General features: G+C 40.4%; 1 protein-coding gene across 2 annotated transcripts in view; it reads right to left on the reverse strand.

The window, feature by feature from the left end:
* LOC306876835 (diacylglycerol kinase beta-like) overlaps window positions 1-15960 on the reverse strand; it is a 130747-nt gene that overhangs the window by 40843 nt on the left and 73944 nt on the right. For both annotated transcript variants that reach the window (XM_079428258.1, XM_079428259.1), the window contains exon 20: window positions 903-967. In XM_079428258.1, the coding sequence (XP_079284384.1) occupies window positions 903-967 (65 nt within the window). The remainder of the gene's footprint in view (window positions 1-902; window positions 968-15960) is intronic.

The raw sequence follows: 15960 nt of genomic DNA on the forward strand, positions 1-15960 counted from the left end.
CCGGTTCCGCCTGGGTGTCCTGCTCTGCCGGTTCTGCCTCAGTCCCCGGTCTTCCCACTTCCTCATGGACCTGGCCCTCCGTCCCTCCCCCTGTTCCGCCTCCGCTCCACCGCCCTCCTGGACTATATAAGAGCGTCTGGAAGCCGCTCCTTGGGGGGGGGGGCTATGTCACGAATCTGGTCCATGCTCTCCCTGTCAACCACCACTAGAGGTCACCCGTTCACCACAGTGACTTTTACACTCACAGCACATTGGACTCCATTTCCCACAATCCATTGCACAGATCACAGCTGTCACCATTCACACATCACACACCTGATCACCATTTTCCAATCACCACCACACACCATATAAGCCTGGGACTTGCTCTTGCTCAGGGCCGAGTATTGTTTAGCATTTATCACTCCCCAAGCGATAGCTACTTTACAGAGCCTTAGTCTTGTCTTGTCTTGCCTTGCCTTGTTTATCTTGCCGTGTCTGACCCTGCCTTTGTTTACTGGATTTACCCCTTTGCCTCTGCCGTTTGGACTCTGTTCGCTCCCTGTTTGGATTATTGCTCTCGTCTCTGGATTATCTCTCTGCCTTGCCCCTTTGGATATTGTTCGCTGATCGTTGACCCACGCTTGCTCCACGGATTGCTCTGTCTTGCCTCCACCATACCTGTTTGCCGATGTCTGACCCTGCCTGTTTCTGACCATGTTTTGTAATAAAGCCTCACATATGGATCCGCATGTCTCACGTCTCGTCAACCCCGTAACAGAATGTTTAGACCAACAAAATCAAAGATGTTAAAATATGCCTGTTAAAATAACGTCTTTTCTCACTTGCATCATTCATATGCATTTTTTTTATTCCATTTGTCTTCTCTCCATATTCTCATTCATGAATGCATGCTCTCTTACCTGCTGTTAAACTTCTCTGGATGTTTCTCCCTCATCAAGTGGAAGCGATGTGCTATGGATGCATCCTGAAAAGTGAAACAGAAATCAGGAAAGACAGGTTAAATGCCTCTCTTAGGTTATCATATAAAAGTCTCTGGCTAATGAGCTACAGACAAGTGTTGTCAGTTGGCTGAAGGAATGCACATCCTAAATCAAGTGTTCATCGCTGAGATGAAACAGCACACCTGGACCAAACATAACAGCCATAACGCTGCTCAATGACAAGGCACAAACTATGTAGAGGTGTGGACAAAAAACAATAATATCACCCTCACACGAAACACTCATGCTGGTGCTCCTCAAATTTAGGTAGTTTGTTCTACATCTCATTTATTCAAAGGCTTAAATCAATGTTTCTTTGTTCACAAATCAACGTTGTATAATACTGTAATATAGACAATTGACACTTCACTGCACTTGAATCAAGTGGCATCAATTATATTAGTTCAGTTCTTTATTTGGAAGTGTTCCTTATATAACTGCATTTCAGCACACTGAATGCAATTATGATTTTAGTAAAAAATGTGTTCTATATTCTATAAAAACATTCTATGAAAATGGCGAGAAAAGTAGCTCCCTAACAGTGAGCTCTGCTTTTCAGCATAATTCTGAAGGATAAATGGTGTTTTTTGAGAGCACAAGGGTCCAAAGTGTATGTACATAACTGTTCAAAAGTTTGGGGTCAGTGTTTTTATTTATTTATTAGTACTATTACAGAGTAAAGATAACTTAAACTGATCAAAAGTGAAAAATAAATAAATGAATAAATAAATGCTGTTTGTTTGTGTGTTTTTTTCCCGATTCAAAGAGTCTTGCAAACACGTATCAAGGTTTCCACAAAAATATTAACCACCACAACTGTTTTCAAAATTGATAATTAAAACAACTTACTGAGCTCAAACTTTTGGATGGCAGTGTACATATCAACTAAAAAAGGAAACTGAATTAAAAATAATGAAATTATAGGAATTATAATCAAATCAATCTAAATATATTCCTATTTTTATGTCTTTACTTTTTATTTTATATCAAAATATCTCACAAAAATAGATGAATCCTGCACAAATCTGCAAATCAAATTTCAATACGAAATTTAAAACACACCAGTCATGCGACCTTCATCAGGCATTGTTTATCAGGCATAAGCAATCAGGCATTATGTATATATCTAATAGGAAACATTTTCCATCATTTGAACATAATACCATAAAATGTTAAAGTGGAAACCTTACAGCTTGGCTCATTGAGTTTATAGACTGATGATTTCAAATTGGTGCTCGAGAGGTGATTTTCTCTCTGGTGCAGTAAAAATAGCCATCCCTAGAAAGGAGAGCTGCTCAGGTATTAACAGGTCCCTGTTTCACATTATGAGCTCATGTGCAATGGGGGAAGGCTCTGCTTGTCAGCTCTGTTGCTGTGGCCTGAGGGGAAGATGATCGTGCAGATAGGCCTGCTGGACAAAGTACTAGAGTGTCTGATGAAGGAAAAAAATCAAATAAAATAAAAAATAAAGAGTGAAGCTGGATGAATAAGTGATGATATCAGCAGGAAAGAGGCTTTCCAGGAACGCCAGACGAGGATGGGGGTGGGGGCAAGAAAGAAGATAATGCTGAAAACCAGAAAAATGAACAGTCAGACAAAGACAAGAGACAACAAAGCTTTTATAGCAATAGTGTGCACTTCATCAGATTCATCTGTGAACGAAAAAAAGTCCAGGGATTTTCTGCTACAACTCCAGACATATACCTTGAAGCAAATACTTCTGTCAGATGAAAACATAGGTTGATGGTAAATCAACTGCCTCAAACAAGTAAAGAAAAAAAAGGATCCCACAATGCTCATCACCTACAAGAGCTGCCTGCACAGGAGTATTCATTTATAAATTTTTACGTTAGCATTAAAATAATGTAGGGCCATGACGTAAATTTAAATCAATGATATTATTCCTTTTATTAATTCCAAGGGTAAATGTTTTCAATATTATGGAAAATAAATAAAAATTAATTGAAAATATATATAAGATAATATTTTTTGGAACGCCATCACCATACATTATCTGCACTTGCTGTGGTTCAAAACTAAATACCATAAATACCAACTAATAAATACCATAATTATTCAAATGCTATAAAAATATAACGTGGTTATCATCAACTAAAACTACAAAAACTATTATTAAAAAATATCTGTATTCAAATAAAATTAAATATAAATATAAAAAATATATAGAAAAATAATTCAATAAAAAATTGAAATGTTACCTGACTGAAGTAAGTTTAAGCTGAAGTGCTAAAATTACTAAAACTAAAACTTAATTTCATTAAGTTAAACTAAATTTAATGTTATTTCGAAATATTTTAAAAAACAAAAAAACATTTAAATAAAAAAAAACGTAGTAATAGTTACTAAATTTAAGAATCAACTGAAAATGTAAAAAATTCTAAATATTTATAAAATATAAAATATTATAAAAAATTGTTAAATAATATTAAAATAACACTAAAATATAATAAATATACCAGAGCAGATTTAGCAAGTTAGCGTAATGGAAGCATAATGAAGTCCGATTACTTAGAGAAATAGTTAATGACTCTTTGACAAGCCACTTTTATTTTGTGTGATTGGGGGGAGGGGTATTTTCAGCCTTTATTTGGATAGGACAGTTAAAGGGATACTCCACCCCAAAATTAAAATTATCTCATTAATCACTTATCCCCATGTCGTTCCAAACCCGTAAAAGCTTTGTTTGTCCTCGGAACACAATTTAAGATATTTTGGATGAAACCTGGGAGGCTTGTAGGACAGTCACAAGCCTCCCAGGTTTCATCCAAAATATCTTAAACTGTGTTCGGAGGACGAACGAAGCTTTTTGACTGCATAGTAAACTGTAAATAGTAAATTGCACTGTCAAGGTTCATAAAAGTATGTAAAACATCGTCAGAATAGTCCACCTGCCATCAGTGGTTCAACTTCAACGAGAACACTTTTTCTGCTCAAAGAAAACAAAAAAACTATTTTATTCAACAATTTGTCTCCTCTGTGTCAGCGTAGTGCCTTTTCGGAGAATATCCACTGGACGCCAGCAGCGTACGCTGTTCTGTGTCAGCCACACCCACAAGGATACATCTTCTATATTTGTTTATATATCATGCTTTGAATTGAATGAAAACAGCGCATCCGTGTGGCACGGCTGACACACTGCTTGCGTCCAGTGGAAATTCTCCAAAATGGTGCTATGCTGACACAGAGATGAATTGTTGAATAAAATCTTTTTTTTGTTTTCTTTGCACAGAAAAAGTATTCTCGTCTCTTCATTAAATTGAGATTGAACCACTGATGGCAGATGGACTATTCTGACGATGCTTTTCATATTTTTATGGACCTTGACAGTGCAATTTACTATGCAGTCAATGGGACAGTCACGAGCCTCCCAGGTTTCATCCAAAATATCTTAAATTGTGTTCCGAAGACGAACGAAGCTTTTACGAGTTTGGAACGACATGGGGGTAAGTGATTAATGACAAAATTTTCATTTTGGGGTGGAGTATCCCTTTAATTGACAGGAAGTGAGGACGTGAAGTGGGAGAGCGAGAGAGTGGGGCAGGATCGGAAAAGATCCATGAGACTTGAATTCGGGACGCCTGAAGCACAACAGTGCTATATGTCGGCACACTGCCACGAGGCTATCGGCACTGACTTACAAGCCACACAGTTTGAGGTATCATTCGGTAGCACAAAATGGTGCAAGACAAGTTATGCACCGAAGATCATTACTAGCATTTTGTTCAAATTGCTAACCCTTGGCTTAGCAACCACTGATTATTAAAAACTTAGTCTCAGCCTGAGATGTCACGCCCACGGACCGTTGGCTAAATGTCTGATGCATATGTCACACAAAAGTGGAAACACTTCAGGAGTTTCAAAGTCATCGTCGGATTGGTTAGATCATACAGTCTTTCCGAGAGACATGTGTCGCGTTCTTTAACGCTCCGCCTGGAAACAAAGATGACATGACGCCAAACCCCCTCACGAATGAAGAAAGCCGTTGTGTTTACAACTGATTACGAGTGCTTGTTAGGATCAAATAAACGCTGGATTTTCAAAAGTGTGTGAAATATTTAAAGTTCGCAGCATAGAATCTTTAAAATACATCTGAGAGTTTTACACACTGGTCTGTTATTGTGGCGATATTTCCACGCACCGAAACGTGACGCTGAATGAAACGAACTGTGATTCGTTGTTTGACATCTCGGTCAAACGGCCTCATGGGCCTTGGCCTTGGCCAATGAAAGCTACTATAGATTCCAGACCTTCAGTCGTCAGTCTGAAGGTCTGGCTACGCGAGACTATTAAAAGCTCTGCCATAATAGAATTTTTTTTTAGTTCTAAACACTTTACTTAGAAAAATTACCACATCATCTACTTCAAGACCATTATCCTGTCAACTTGAATGATATGAAGTTCTGCCTATGAGGACCTAATGGCAGCTGAGAGCATAAGTGATCAAATAGTGGGTTAAAAGCACCAGAGGTTGTTTGCTCTTGCAGCTCCAGCCCAGAGCGGAATCCACCCTCAGTCAAGCAGGCTTGATTAAAATCAAAGCAACAGTGTGCAAACAGAAGAACTAATTGATGAATCAGGTCTGCAACCGTAACTGATTATTTCTATATTTACACACGCACATGTAAAAGACAGAAGAGCTCAAAGCCACCACATCCTTCACTAGGCCCGAGCCTGAATTCGTTCACACACACGTAACACCTGTCTCAGAGTTTCGCTGTGTAATATAACGATGGATCTCGGCACTCTGCAGTGCTCACCGTGTCACAGACTCAGACAGGGAGGAAGTGTGCGACTGAGATTCTCAGGGTCTGATAGCTGCTGGCATGCTGATCAAGCCACGAGCGGACGATGCTACGTTAGCACCTGCGCTGGCTTCCTGCCCGTGCTTGCAGGTGCTGCAGCGCTCACATGGGAGAGGGTACAGGAAGTGTGGGGGGTTGGGGAAGCTGCATGGACTTTTATCCCTCACATATCCAAACCAATGCTATAATACTGATATTTAAAAATGTTCTATCACCTGCTGAGGTCTATGCACGTCTGGTATTACTCAAGTCAGTTAAATTATCACAGAATTGACAATGTATACATGACATTTTTCGATGATCAGAAAGCCCTCGCAGGTGTTCCACAAACTGGCATGTGTGGCATTGGAAGAGAACAGAATGCATTCTACCTCAATCACTGTGGTGAATACCATGAAACAGAACGGGCACTGCACGACGCCACACTTTAAAGAGTAACACAACTAATGCACGCCAGGAAGCTGTCCTCAAAAAGTACTGCTGCTGTCCAACTCTCTTACGCTTTCAAAAATCATTGTTTAGTATGTTTTTAAGCCTTTGGTTTACAGGGACACAGGAAGCATCCACATAAACCATGTTTACGTTGTAGTATCTCTCTCATTATACACATTTGTATCCTCATAAATACAGGTGATGTACCTGTATTTATGAGGATACAAATGTGTTCAAACTGGACTTCAAGCAGCTTGGGTTCTGTGCCTCTCCAGTCTTCCTCCAGACTCCAGACATTGATTTCCAAATGAAATGCAAAATTTAAATTTATCTGAAAAGAGGACTTTGGAGCACTGAGCAACAGTCCAGTTCTTTTTCTCCTTAGCCTAGGTAAGATGCTTCTGACGTTGTTTCTGTTTCAGAAGTGGCTTGGTAGCCCTTTTCCTGAAGACATCTGGGCTTGGTGACTCTTGATGCACTGACTCCAGCTTCAATCCACTCCTTGTGAAACTCTCCCAAGTGTTTTGAATCAGCTTTGCTTGACAGGATTCTCAAGCTTGCGGTCATCCCTGTTGCTTGTGCACCTTTTCCTACCCAATTTTTTCTTACCCAATGCTTTGAAACAGCACTCTGTGAACAGCCACTCCTTCCAGTAATGACCTTCTGTGATTATCCTCTTTGTGGAGGGTGTCAATGATTGTCTTCTGGACCATTGCCAAGTCAGCAGTCTTCCCCATTATTGTGGTTTCAAAGAACAAGAGATACCCTTAATTTATACAGTAGAGATGGTCGTTTAATGAAATTCAAATATAAATATTGTAATATGAGATACTGGATTTTGACTTTCATGAGCTGTAAGCTCTAATCATCAAAATTAAAACAAAAAAACTTTTGAAATGTCTTACTTTACATGTTGAAAAGTAAAATATATGAAAGTTTCACTTTTTGAAATAAGTTACAGAATTTTCACGATATTCAAATTTTTTGAGATGTACCTGCAATATACCAAAACACACACAAATACTGTAATATATATTGTGTGTGTTTTGGTATATATGTTACAGAAGTAGGACTCGGACAGAGAGATGGATGAATTGACAGGTATGTATTGACAAAAAATCATCCTCTTCGCATGAACGACCTCCGCAACATGGTGGCGATGTTCGGCCATGCTCCGGGAGTAGATGAGGATATCATCTATGTAGACCAACACAAATTTGTGGAGATACTCCCGGAGCACCTCATGCATGAAATCTTGAAATATTGGTGTGTTGGGGTCTTGTCAACATTGGGGTGTTGACAAGACCATAGGGCATAACCAAATATTCATAGTGGCCAGTAGGGATCACAAAGGCCGTTTTCCACTCGTCCCCCTTACGTATTCTGATGAGGTTGTAGGCGCTGCGGAGGTCCAACTTTGTGAACACGGTGGCTCCACGAAGATGTTCTAATGCCGCTGGGACGAGAGCAATTTGACCGTTATCTTATTCAGGACTTGATAATCGATGCAAGGTCATAGTCCTCCGTCTTTCTTGGCCACAAAAAAGAAGCTCGACGAAAGCAGGGGATGTGGGGGGACGGATATAACCTTGCTTGAGTGCCTCCTCAATATACTCCTCCATGGCCCTCTGCTCGGGTATGGAGAGTGGGCAGATTTTCCCATGGGGCACTGGCTCACCCGGTAAGAGGTCTATTGCACAGTCCCATGGCCGGTGTGGAGGCAACTGGGAGGCTTTCTGGGGGCAGAACACATCACTGAAATGGGAGTAACAAGCAGGAATGTCTACTGATAACTTCTCTGGAGGGCTTTCAATGGACGTGGAGTTCAAGACGATGGAATCGACTGGAGGAGAGACAGGTTTAGGTGCATTGGGAAAACAGTTGGAAAAGCATTGGTTAGCCCATTTCAGGACCTCACCAGTATGCCAATAAATATTGGGTTCATGTTGAACAAACCAAGGCCGTCCGAGGATAATGTCGGCAGTGGAACCCTCCAGAACCAGTAAATGGATGTTCTCCTCATGCAGCAATCCAATTTTCAGATGTACAGGCCCAGCACTGTGATTAACACATGTACGACTGAGTGGGGTGCCAGTTACTGATTGAATTTGGTAACTCTTCTGTGTGGCTGTGGTTGAGAGGTTGAGCTGACGACAGAGGCTTCCCGAGATAAAGTTCCCGGCTGACCCGGAATCGAGGTGGGCACAGACTGGAAGAGAGAATTCGGAGGCAGTAAGCAAAAACATCTATCGCCAGTGGCTTTAAATTGTGTACCGGGTGAATAGTACTCACCAAGAGGCGAGGGGGGGGGGGGGTCGCGCAGGACATGCCGCTCGAAGATGCCCCTTCTCTCGCCAATACAGACATAAACCAAGAGAAAATCTTCTTTGTCGTTCCTGATTAGATAGTCATGAATTGTCTATTTGCATAGGTTCGTTGACTGGTTCTGGGGGGTGCTGGTCTGTTTGGTGGCGGAGGAGTGAATTACAACCTGAAATGGGAGTTAGTTCTTCAAGGCAAGATATCATTCGTGTAGCCCATCAAATGGAATGTTGGATGAGACTTTCCAATCCATGGGAATCATCGTAGGCAGCAAGCTGTAAGCGGAGTCTGGGCTCCAACCCTTGACGGTAGGCAGTTAAAAGGGCACGTTCTCAGGGGAAGTCGTGGCCTAATGATTAGAGAGTCGGACTTGTAATCCGAAGGTTGCGGGTTCGAGTCTCCGGCCGGCAGGAATTGTAGGTGGGGGGAGTGAATGTCCAGCGCTCTCTCCACCCTCAATACCACGACTGAGGTGCCCTTGAGCAAGGCACCGAACCCCCAACTGCTCCCCGGGCGCCGCAGCATAAAATGGCTACCCACTGCTCCGGGTGTGTGTCCACGGTGTGTGTGTGTTCACTGCTGTGTGTGTGCACTATGGATGGGTTAAATGCAGAGCACGAATTCCGAGTATGGGTCACCATACTTGGCTGAATGTCACTTCACTTCACTTCACTTCACTTCACGTTCGTTCCATCCGCTGGCTGCTGCAAGGGTGGGGAACTGAAGGGCATAATCATTAATGGACATGGTATCTTGACGTAAATGATATAATTGGTCACTTACTGAAGTGTCGTGTGCCGGTTTGCCAAAAACTTCTCGGAAGTGAAGTATAAAATTTTGTAGGGATTGAGTGACTGTACCTTCTTGTGCCCAGATAGTTTCTGCCCATTGTAACGCCTTGCCCTTCAGAAGAGAAATGAAAAAAGCGATCTTCGCTTTTTCATTGGGGTACAATTGAGGTTGCATTTCAAGTGCTAGAGAACATTGCAACAAAAATCCGTTGCACTCCTCCACCACGCCAGAGTAGGGTGCTGGCCTGGCCATGGGACTGGAGATCACGGTAGTGGAAGAACTGGTGGAACTGGTGACGGAAGTGATGGGAGGTGCAGGCGGTGGTGCTGGTGTGAGAGCTCATCGGAGTCTGTCCACGAGCTCTTGGAAGGGGTCGGGAGTGCTCATGCTGTTTGTCTGTCGGTGATGGTCCGGTCTTCTGTTACAGAAGTAGGACTCGGACAGAGAGATGGATGAATTGACAGGTATTTATTGACAAAAGCTGAGCAACAAGGAGTGAGACAGGTGAGTGGTCATCCTGGAGGTCTTCGGTGAACTGGAGAAGTGTTAACTTGAGTATCTTCTTTTGACAGGGAACTTGGAACATGAACTGGACACACACCTCACCCAGATGGCAGACAGGGACAGAACACAGGAATCTGTGGAAGGACTGGGGAATCGCTGGAGAACACACTCGGAAGGAGACACTGCAGGTAAGTAGACAAGGAGGCAAGTAGTAGGCATAGAGCTGTGATAGCTATGGCAGTCCTCTTCACATGAACGAGACCGGACACAGGGGTGCTGTGAGGTGTGTGTATTTATGGCATGGCTAATGAGTGGCTCAATGATGTGCAGGTGCGTGTGATCAGTACTCAGGTGAGGGAGTGCACTGTGATTTTTTGTTGACAGAGCCTGGCAGATCTGTGACAATATATATATATATATATATATTTGGTGAAATATATACAGTGAAAGTCAGTGGGGTCCAAAACATTGATGTTTATTGTATGGAACAGTGTTTTTAACTAGCTATTAAAAATGTTTTGTTAATTAAAATGAAGCTGTAATAAAATACAATATAAATGTTAGATTAAAGACTTAAACTTACATACCCTAAATGAAAATGAGAAATATTGCCTTGTCAACTAAATGAAATAAAATAGGTTAAAGTAAAATTACTAAAACTAATACTGGAATATAAAAAATGACAAAAGCACATAATAAAATTACTAAAATTTAAAATGAAAAATTAAGGTCCACATGCAGGTTAAATATGAAATACTACAAGTGTATTTAGTGTTTCATAGGAGAAAAAAAAAGTCATACATGTTTGGAATAACACAAGGGTGAGTGAATGATTATTTTTATTTCATTTTTAAATAGAGGTTCAAGCATGAAGTGCTGAAACCCTGTTGTAATTGTAAGTATTTCAAAAGATTCAAAAAGTGATAAATGATTTTCTAATTAAAGTCTATACACTGGTTAAAATGTTTTAAGGTTACATAGTCCACGGCTGTAAAATCCCTGTATAAATGGCATCAGCATATTCTGAATAAACTCAGACATGAACATACTTTTCCTAATATTTTCTTCTGGAAATGCTAGCCATGCTTGTTCTAGCAGTGCATTTTAATTTTATCAACACATTAATTCTTATTAATGTCCAAACAACAGCGCACTAGAGCCATCAGGCTCTTATATGTAGGCCACAATGTTTTGTTTAAAAAAGTTTTTTTCTCCCTTATAGCTTGATATTTCAAATTTACAAGCATCTAATAATCTAATATCAGACAGAATAACCTTAGTTTAGGCACGCACAGATAGAAATGAATGTCAAAACAGCCCTCAAAGACAAAGCTCTTGTTCAGTTTCACAGTTTCCCATCTGTATTGTATATTTTCAAAAGGTTTAGCTGCCCAGAAACAAAATTCCTCTGGGGTGTTATGTTATGATTCATCCCAAAACTGAGCGCCATGGGAGGACAGGGACACCATGTCCTCCACTAAGACATATCCTGTCCCTATGGAATTAAACTGCGGGCTTAACTGTTCTTGGCATTCCCCCCTGCGCTATCTGAATGGGCTAAAGGTTGTACATCATCTCAGAGTTTGTATCAAATATAGTTAGATGGCTTCTGCACACCAGCGGGCGAAGTTCATTCGGTCCAAAAACAAATATTGTCCTCCAGGGATGGTATCTATTCATGGGGTGAAGAAGTGAAGGGTATTAAGCGAGGTGATATTCAGGTCACCGTGGTTGGTGTGTCCACACTGGGTTATTGTAGCTCTGTATTGAGTCAGTGCCCATCTGTGCTCCTGTCAGCACGGCCGCGAGCAGGTGCATATGGGACTTATGGTGAGACTGGGAATGTGTTTGTGTTAAGTCCACATAAGAGTGGGAGTGAATCATGTGAATACTGTACAAATGCATCTCTAAAGCGCATGTGTGAGGTGAATGGAGAGGTGGGTCCTGTTTTCCTTCTATCTTTAAGACTGGCCAGGTGTCACTCAGCACGGCCATTCATTATGGTGGTAACCTGGTCCGATTCTGGCAGCCAAACACTTCCTGTCACTGATACTTCCCCTGACCTTCAGTCCGTGCCAGTATTATACCCCTCCAAACACACAAACATGCAACATGCACAAACACACACACACACACACACACACACACACACACTTGCACACACACACACACACACACACACACACACACAAACACATACACACACAGACTGACAGGCTCTAAAATAAACACTCTTATCACATAGATAAGGTTGAAAGATTGAACAAATCAAACGGTTGTTTGTTTAGCTACCTATTGAACTGGCATGAGCACAGCCATGTTACAATATTACAGAAGAGACCCCTTTCACATTTCTGAAGTTCTCAGAAACAGAAGTTTGACAACATTTCTACAGTTTTTCACACCATAAATCTAATAAGTGAGTGTTTGCAATACAACGGCTGAGTGATACTTTTCTGACCAACTGGGGTAATTTGTTGTATTTATCGTTCAACACTATAGAAGTTTAGGTAAACTTCTATAGTGGCGAACAAAACTGTAAATTATATACTTTTTGAGCTCCCATTTGCCCAAATAGCAAAAGGAAAAATCCAAAATAGCATTAAGCATTTCTAAAAATAGATTATGTTGGTCAGAAGAGAGAAAGATGTCAAATTTGACACTCCCTCAGTCGGTGTATTACTAGATTTTACAGGGTTAATAACTGTGGAAATGCATCATTACAGTCTGTGAAAGGGTCCATTGAAACATGAAGGAAATATTCTCAAATGTAATCTTAATTAGCAGAGAGACTATTTAAAAATCAGTGGGACAGCGTGTCTTCAAAACGAAGCATAATAGCTCATACTGCTGTCCCAGGGCAGAACTGAATGTGTCACTGGAGATGAAGGTGTGCATGATACCACACCAGTGAGAACATGATGGCAGCAGGGCAGTTCTCCAAACACCATCACCACAGGGAGGGTGAGAGGCTCACACAGATAAGTTGTTGATGTCAAGAGAGGTGGTTCAATTTCATCTCCCAGGCCTGGAGATGTACATGGAGAGACGTCTTAAATGGTTGCTGACGAGGTGTGTTTGCTGTCCTTATTTCCTCCTGAGGATTCTTTCCAGAGTGAACTGGATCACATAGCAGGATTGCAATGCCATGCTAAGATGTCTCAGAAATCAGATTCTCATGGATGTGAAGCACTGCCCTCCACTATCAATTGGCACTGTTTGGGGTGAAGGCTCAACTAAAGAAGTGTTTCCATTCATGTCAATGATAGCTGCCCAACTAGTGCACATTTTCCTAAAACATTTGTATGTTTGCAGCTTGTTTGTGCCCAGATTTGTGCTCTTCAGCTTTGGCAAACAGCACCATTGCAATCAATAATGCATTTACTTGGTAGATCATTTTGATTAATTTAATTTGTTCTCTAGAATCAAACCCCATGGCCTTGTTAGCATCAAGTTCTACTAGGTGAGCTACAGAATAGGAGGTCTGTGTGGGATGAATTTTTTTTTGGCCCACTTCTGCAAGACTCTGTCCCGTTCCTGCCCAGAGAAACCCAGTGGAAGTGGTCTATGCATATTTTTAGTTCCAGTCCGCTTTCTCAAGTCTCAGACTTGTGCATGTTGTATGTTAGCACCTTACTGCATTTGTTGCAGCAGGCAAAATGAATGCATTTTCCAAAGCAGGCATTTAATCAAAAACACACAACTGATGAACTTGCACAATAGACGAATAACGTGATTAACAGTCTGTATCTTAAAAACATAAAAATAAATGTAAGCAACTTCTATTTAATTTTTAGATATTTATATAAAAGATAATTACGTCTAACATGTGCTTTTTTCTCCTGCTTTCCTTACACATCAGTATCTTCCCTCCTGCATCCACACTCAGAAATTCCGTTTGTGTATGGGTATATCTTTCAAAGTTGATGCTTCAAAAACCTCATAAAGCAAACATGACGTAATCCATACAACCCAAGCTGATGAATCAATTCTAAAGCAAAACTGTAAGTATGTGTTAGAAAAATACTAGGAAACTGCTTCCAGGAAACTGTCAAATGCGGTTCAAGAGTTCACACTTGAGATAAACGCCAACACAAAGTAGTGTTGTCACAATACCAAACATTTTACTTCGATATGATACCTCAAAAATATCTCAATACTCCTACTGAACTGATACTGTAACAAAAACATAAAACAATAGATTAAAAAATAGATGAACCTCATGGAAATGATAGTTCATTATTTTATATATTAATTACAACAAGCTTTCTCTTGACCAATGTGAATATATGATACAGTAATTTTTAAAAATAATTTTATCTTTGTTATTAATAATAACAGAGATATAAGTAACAAACAAAAGGATAAATACAATAAAACAACATAAAAATACATAAATTAAAGTGTTTTAGGCACAGCAGGTCTATTTTGTAACAGTTGCATACAAGTAAGAGACAATAAAACAATAAGATCCAAGACAGGGTATCGCAAGACCTTTTTAGTACCGGTATATCGTGCAGCACAACTATGAAGCATGACACTGTCACGTACAGGGATGCGAAAGCACAGAGCATAGTCACTTCTCACAAATGCGTTTCACAATGCGCTTAAATATTGTCCATTAAGTGTGATTTTTTAAATGTCAACTTTCAGGGTTCCATCCATTATCCATTAGCATTATATGGACTCAAACAGACAGTTGATGTTTCAAAAATCTGTTTGTGTTCCACAGAAGGAAGAAAGTCATATAGATCTGGAACAGCATTAGGATGAGTTAATGCTGAAAATTTTCATTTTTGGTCCCTATAAAATTTCTTTCTACATAGATATTAGTTAGCTAAAGAGAAAATGAGCTCTCTGAATGTCACAAATGATGAAATACATAACCCTGGTGATAGCGGCCTGAAAACCACAAACACCATGGCAACCTCTATGGATAGTGACTGGAAAATGTTGAAGGCTGAAACAGCATTACTAATGATTACGTCAGTGCATGAGCCACGGCAGTGCTTTACTCAGGTGTCAGTGGCGCCCAATGCAGAGCCAGCTGTCCTGTCCTCCTGGACTCGCAGTACCCTGTCCCTGTGCTCCAGTGCCATGCATTTACATTTATGCATTTAGCAGACGCTTTTATCCAAAGCGACTTACATTGCATTCAAGTTACAGTTTTTACATTTTTATCAGCTCTTGCTTTCCCTGGGAATCGAACCCATGACCTTGGCGTTGCTAGCGCCATGCTCTACTTTTTGAGCTAAAAGAAATATGCCACACTGTACCATACACCACAGTATCGTGATTTCAGACACCGAAGGCCCCCTACAATATTGCCTGCATCCTCAGAAAAGTCCATCATACTGAAATCCAATCAACTGCAACCATCAAAGCATGCATTATTAGGTACTGCACTGCTATCATTCATTCATGAATAGTCAGTTATGATATGACAGAGTTTCATATCTGAAATAGTTTAAAGCAGAAGCCACTAGCACCACCAAATGTAATTATAACAATAAATACAGCAATGTCTGGATTTTTACACTTTTTAGGGATATTAAAGTGATAGTTCAATCCAAAAATGAACATAATTTCTTCTTTCTGTCATCATTTACTCACCCTCATGTTTTCAAACCTTTTTTCACCTGCAGAACACAAAAGATGATATTTTGAATAATGTTCAAACTACATTGGATTCCATTGACTTTTAATGTATTGGCACATTTCTCGAAAGTCATACAGGTTTGGAACAACATAATAGTGAGCAAATAATGACAGAATGTTAATTTTTGAGTGAATGAACCCTTTAACCTACAACTGTCAGTCTTTAAGTTGTCTCAGTATTTTTAAAATCCAAAAATGAGACACTAGCGCTTAAAAGAAAATATCCAACTCACAAGACAGTATTTAATATATTGCTGTCTTGTGAGAAGTAGCATTAGTGCCAAGCCACGCAAGGACCCACATGGCACAGTCAGTCCACCCCAATCACAAGACTCAGGGTTCACAGTGTAGGCCATTATCCATTCACAGTCAGCACTCTTTCACATTACCCAGCCTCTTCAAACCACCACACTGTATTATCAGATGGGCTGACACAAACCTGACCA

Source organism: Barbus barbus (assembly GCF_936440315.1).
Source record: "Barbus barbus genome assembly, chromosome: 11".
Taxonomy (NCBI): domain Eukaryota; kingdom Metazoa; phylum Chordata; class Actinopteri; order Cypriniformes; family Cyprinidae; genus Barbus; species Barbus barbus.